Below are 5,976 nucleotides of genomic sequence, written 5' to 3'. Positions count from 1 at the left end.
GTACAAACTAGACCCGACCCCCTGGTGTTCGCGGCGCGGTCTTCTAACGTGGTCCTCCACCCTATGTCTCCGTGTTAGTTTAGGTGGGGAAGCTCATTACCTACCCGCTCAGCGTCTATGCCAGAACTAGTTTTTCGCCCTACCGCTAGGGGGTGTTAATACGCGGCCAAAGGCGTATTGAGAGGAGTCGCATCTTTTACCTCATCCTCTCACTGACATACTTCTCCCAATGGTTGAGATTTTTTTCCAACTTTTCTTTCTTATTACCAAATGCTTAATCTTTTGCTGAAATGATGAAAAAAGTTTAAAAAAATGTCTCGTAGGGGGGGAGGGGCTTCTCGGAGGGGGGCGAAATGGTAGTGATTGGTTTCTGACCCCTATGACGTCTTCAGGTGTCGGGTGGGACCCTGGGTTAAGATGGGTATAAAAGGGAATATGGTTGCATCCAAGGAATCAGAGTTTGTACCTGCTCCCGACTTAGTAGACCTCCTGTAGTCCTGTTCCCAGACTGTAAGGTAAGGATGTTACTGTTACGTTTGCTAACTACCTTTCGATATACCGTTGAATTTTGTTCAAAAGTATTTAAGTTAAAAGGAACCACCTATGGTCTGAATTTAATTTAATTTAGTTTTCCACTCGAAGATCTATTTGCTCCGAGTTTCACATCTTTTTGTTTGCCTTAAAAAGTATTTTAGATTACTTTAAAAATTAACATTTTTTTAACTTTATTATATATTTTTTTAATTTAAAATTAACCATTATGGTAAAATAGATACTACCGTTTATTTATCAATTTGAAAGTTAATAAATTTTAATCCGCTTTAATTACGGCATCATTAGGAACTGATTTAGTTTTAATTAACGGTAAGTCTATGGTAATTTTAATTTAAAATTACTGGTACGGCAGAATCAATTTTACCGTTTTGAAAGTTAATAAATTTTATTCCGTTTTAATTACGGCATCATTAAGAACAGATTTAATTTTAAAATTAATTAACGGTGAATCGTTAAATCTTTGTTAGGCTACTTTAATATAAAATCGTTTTAATTTTCAATTAGAAAATTATAAGCCATGAAGTCCGTTATTGCGTTAGGTAAGTTGAAATCGTGTTGATATTAATTAAAATTTTAATTAATTTCAATTAATGTATGTTATACTTAGCCTTGTTCGCTGTTTTGGCCGTTAGCGCAGCTCCAGGCAAAAGAGTAAGAATTTATATTTCATCTTCTTTCGGTTTCTGAATCTCATTATCTCGATTTAAATTATCGCCCAATCGATAGCTTTATCCTTGAATCTCTCCGTTTGGTAATGCTGTCCCGTGAATTTAGGAATTTTTACTGGCCACGTTTCAAGAATCTGTTTTTCCCCTCCCCCTCTCGCCCCCTCCTCTGAAATCAGTGTTTAAAAAGAGATAAACCACTTGTTGAACATTGCGAAGAATGTTTCCCAAAAACAAAAACAATTTGAAGTGGTTTTCAGATAAGAAACTTTTGTTTTTTAGAGTTCTGTAAACATTAGTTTCGGATATATTTCGTACGATCCAAATAGATTAGATTGTAAAATTCGCCTTCGTGGAACACTAAGTCACTTGACTCCGAAGCGCGCGGGCGAAGATAACAAATATTTAGAAGGGGCGCTTTTATGTCGAGTTAAATCGGAATTTTAAATTTTAAAGGCTACTAACCTTGCGTTTTAAAATATCGAAGAGTTTCCTAAGGTGGGCGATAAAGGGGTTATACAGGCCATAAAGAAACGGAAGTTCCAAGTGTTTTTATCGCTGAAGACCTTCCTTTGATAGCGATGGAACTATTTAGCGATAGGATATAAAAGCCCCGATACGCGAAGGAATTGGCCGACAAAGAGAGGTTTCTGTTTGAAAGGAAATTTTGGTCTTATCCCAGGAAGACATTAAATAAGGGAAAGACCGCGGGCGTATAGTAAATAAAGCGCGTCTGAATGGGATGCTTTCGAAGCCCTCTTTTGGCCCCTTTCATCGAAAACCAGATTCCCTTTCTGAGGAGGTCATTTGCCTGTCGCTTTTCCGTACTCTTTTAAACGCGTCTTTATTAATAATAAACCTAATGCTAATATAGACCAAGAGGGCGGCTTACGATCTTCCCGACGGAGCCGATTTGCTGTTGGGCGGCTACAGTACCACCTTCGCTTGCCAGCAAGACGGTTACTACGCCGACGTGGATAATAACTGCCAAATCTTCCACATCTGCACCACCACCCAAACGGAATCGGGCCCTCAAGTCGACCAGCACAGTTTCATCTGCGGCAACCAGACCGTCTTCAGCCAGTTGACCTTAACGTGCAATCATCCTGAAGATGCCATTCCTTGCGGCAGCTCGCCGGACTTCTACAGGCTAAACTCCAACATCGGACAAGAAGACGCTCTCTTCTTGCAAGAGGACGACGTCGTGCAGGGCGAGCAGTTGAAGGCCCAAGCCGGAGCGGGTAGCAACCGCGTGGCTCCAGCGGCCCAACCATCGGGACGCCGAGGACCCACCAGGTACCAAGGATAAACGAACCAGGATCAAACACTCTCCGCCCAAACCCCTCGATGATAACCCGCACTCTGATTTTAATATCCGATCATCTCGTCATTCTCTTCTAATCCTAGCATTTTTTAATGTCAATTTCGCGATTTTATCAAAAAAAAGTCATTGTTTACGTTCCTCCTTGTTTTCACGACGGCAAATACGTGTAGAACTATTTTTCCTTTCTGATGTCTCCACGTTTAACTCTCCCACTACTTTCAAAACTCGCGATTATTTTTGTTTTAAAAAAAATTACGTCATTAACAGTTAACACGCTCAAATTTTTGAAGTTCTTTGGTAGCCATTGTAAGCTGTTGTAAATAGCTCCCGAATTGGTTTCACTTGCCCCATTTTGTTACGTTCGTCAAGTCTGTTGAGTTTCGTCTCATATTTGGTGTGTTCGATGAAAAAAGGAAGCTAATTATGTATAGCTCAAGTGTCAAATGCCAACTGTAGTTATTGTCATATTAGCTTTTTCGTTATAGTTTTTAGAAAGTCTGTTGAAAATTTTGTTTTTCTGTTGTTTAATATTTTCCTTAGACGAAAAAAAAAAAGAATTGAAAAATAAAATCGCGAGTTGCTGTGTATATACACGTTAATTAAAAGTTTTTTTAAATAAAAATCGTTGAATTTCATTTCAAATTTTCTTATTTCAATTTAACACATACAAGTTAGTAAAGTACCTATAATTAAATTTAGACATTATATTACTTTTAAAATGAAATATTTTAAAATCATTTTTCAAATAAATCATTCATTTAAATACCATATTATTAAAGGTGTATGATGTTTTACGTTCAAAGCTAGGCGAGTCAATGGTACCATTTTCTATAACGCGTTTTTTAACTTTCGAAGATTATGCAAATTTTTCGAATACTACGAAAGGGAAACTGTAAAATATTTCATATTTATTGGTGGCTATTAAGAAAATATGAGGTTTTTCCACTTCTCGTTAAATATTCTATTTTGGAGGATAAAATATTGAATCTGAATAGTGGTTTTTATTATTCTATCGTAAATCAAATCGGTGTGTCATTGGTTGTCTAAAACCTAGGCCTTCCGACTCAATTACGTATAAAATTTATTTTATAGCAAGAGATGAAATCGAGACGTATCAGCCTTGTAATTCTTTCGTCTTTGACAATTTTGAAATTTTTGGCATCCTAACCCGGATATGCCTCAAATCGAAACCAGTATGAAGCTTGCTAAATACGCGAAAAATTTTATTTTCACGTAATTATTTAAATGGGGTATTTTCTTTGACCGTGAAGAGATATATTTTGGCACGACTTTGGGTTTTAAGCCATCGAACTGATTACGTAGTTCACTCATATTCCGCAAACGAATATGGCGCTGTGCTTAACAACGATTAGAAATATCCTTCGCTAGCTAATTTTTCGCTTCGGATCAAGGTCAAATGAAAGTTTAAGCGCTTTCTAAGGGTCAAAAAACGATGACTTATATCAGTCGCTTGATGACTTAGGCTTAAGGTGGTGCCTTGGGTATTAGCCTAGCTGATTATTATTATTATCGAATCTGAAACTCTGATCTATCAATTTAGATCTAGACAATCACTTGACCATGAATGTCCGACGGTCTTGCCATACCAGTGGCGTAGCCAGAAATCCTTCAAGGGAGGGATTCAAACTTTGTAGGGGTGAAATTTTAGTACAGCCATAGTTACACGGAAACTCTCCCCTTGTTTACGCCACTGTAACCTACGTACTATCTGAAGTTCGCAAGATGCTTGGCTTTTGATAATTGTTTTTTCTTCAGGTGTCCCCGTACCTGGAATAAATTGGCCGCTGACATCCGGGATAATTCCTCTCATCTTTCAATCCAATAATTTCATTCGATGGTTTCGGAATGCTGATTTGCTGATTGGATTGTTCAAAATTCTTAATTTAATTTAATTTTTTTATTGATTGATTTCTTATTGCTTAAAACGTTTTCTCTTAACTTAACTTAATTTAATTTTACTTTTATTGTTATTTAATATATGTTTATAAATGTCCTGATAACCAACCGTAACAAACTGTGGTTGCATGCAAAGTGTTTGCGAAATAAATATTATTATTATTGAATTACCAACACTCTGTTAGTTGCTAGAAATTTGAGACTGAAAACGTTTTTTCTCTGCTGTAACTATATTTTTATCGTAACTAGCGCCAATCCTCCCTAGCTTCTGTTAAACTTGGTGGCAGTTTACATCCTATCATGTCCTTAACTACTAGTTCTAAAAACCTAGTAACAATATCTGAAAAATTCTAGACAGAAATATTTTGAAATAAACAACGTAAGCCTACTCCGTAGAATCTGTAAAAGTTGGGATGATTTTTGGCAAAGGTCAAATGGGGGATTATGGGGCCTTCTTCAAACCTCTGACCCCCATAAAGAAGAGAGCGAAACTGAAAAAACGCCGGTAACAGGAAAGAATTTAGGTCGATGGAAGATCCCGATCTCAGCTCGGGTTTTAGCCAATTTAATAGCGCGACGATGTCAAGATATTGTATTTCTACGAAACGTTGCGTTGTACAAAATCCGTAAAACGTCTTCGTATCAAGTCCTTCTTTATCTTCAAATATTTAATAGTTATGAAACAAAAAAATTCACTAAATCGTTGTCCAGCCTACGTGACGAAATGCACGAAAAAAATATATTTTATTTTAAAAAAGTCGAGATTACACGCTTTCGCTTTCAAAACCGGGAACGTGCCTCGACTTTTGAGCAGACGAAAATAACCCCTTTCTCTCGCCTTCTGCTAGTTTCGCTGCTGGCCGAAAATGGTAACGTTATTTAATAGCTTTAATAAACTATACCGTAATGGACCGCTCATTTTAGCTAAAGGCTAACTTTCACCTTTCTTAGAATATTTAATTCGAGAACGAGTCGTTGCTACTGACATTAGACGAGGTAAACCACCCTTCGATGTCCATTAGCAGTTTCGCCTCGCACTTTCCAGATTGTGGTACATACCGTACATAGGAGCAACAAACACAAGGAGAACGCAGCTAGCCTTTAAACACGCTAACGCAGTGTTGTGTACAAATTTCATTGGACGAGCCTTTTCGCTGATCGTTTTACGAGCGAGGGGGAAGACAATTTACGAATTTTCCCCTTCCGACGGCAGCAGGCGCTAAAGCGTCTAACCAATGAAAAATGTACGCAAGAAAATACTCGACTTTTGACGGGCTACGTTCTCCTCGTATGGAGTGCTGTGTTTGTTGCTCCTAGCTGGCACTGGGTGAAAACTCGGAACCACTCCTTCTGCGTAGAGTTTGCAAATTCTCTCCCCACTGGTTAAAGGGGTTTTCTGAGCTCTTCGGTTTCCATAAAATCTTGTTGAGGTTAACAGTAATAGTCCCGGCAACCTGATGTTAAAAGTCGCTAGATAACTTGGGTCTAAGGTGGTGCCTTGGGTATTAGCCTAGC

At 38.0% G+C, this 5,976-nt stretch overlaps 1 protein-coding gene across 1 annotated transcript; it reads left to right on the top strand.

Annotated features, from left to right (window-relative positions):
* The first annotated feature begins 445 nt into the window (after positions 1 to 445).
* Positions 446 to 3,132, top strand: LOC149926377 (uncharacterized). The gene is made up of 4 exons (XM_090158258.1): positions 446 to 515; positions 1,060 to 1,094; positions 1,163 to 1,206; positions 2,095 to 3,132. The coding sequence occupies exons 2-4, from the start codon at positions 1,073 to 1,075 to the stop codon at positions 2,527 to 2,529; spliced, it is 501 nt and encodes a 166-aa protein (XP_090014384.1). The 5' UTR covers positions 446 to 515; positions 1,060 to 1,072; the 3' UTR covers positions 2,530 to 3,132.
* The last annotated feature ends 2,844 nt before the right edge of the window (positions 3,133 to 5,976 follow it).

This window comes from Leiobunum rupestre, chromosome 9 (assembly GCF_980474605.1).
Source record: "Leiobunum rupestre chromosome 9, qqLeiRupe1.1.hap1, whole genome shotgun sequence".
Lineage (NCBI taxonomy): Eukaryota > Metazoa > Arthropoda > Arachnida > Opiliones > Sclerosomatidae > Leiobunum > Leiobunum rupestre.
Note: the sequence above shows the minus strand (reverse complement) of the source record. Positions and strands in the feature narration are given on the sequence as shown.

Excerpts from the sequence above, each read along its gene's own strand:
- LOC149926377 (XM_090158258.1), top strand. The coding sequence starts at position 1,073 with ATGAAGTCCGTTATTGCGTTAG. Across the intron at positions 1,095-1,162 it reads GAAGTCCGTTATTGCGTTAG|CCTTGTTCGCTGTTTTGGCC; the intron begins GTAAGTTGAAAT and ends TGTTATACTTAG. Across the intron at positions 1,207-2,094 it reads GCGCAGCTCCAGGCAAAAGA|ACCAAGAGGGCGGCTTACGA; the intron begins GTAAGAATTTAT and ends ATGCTAATATAG.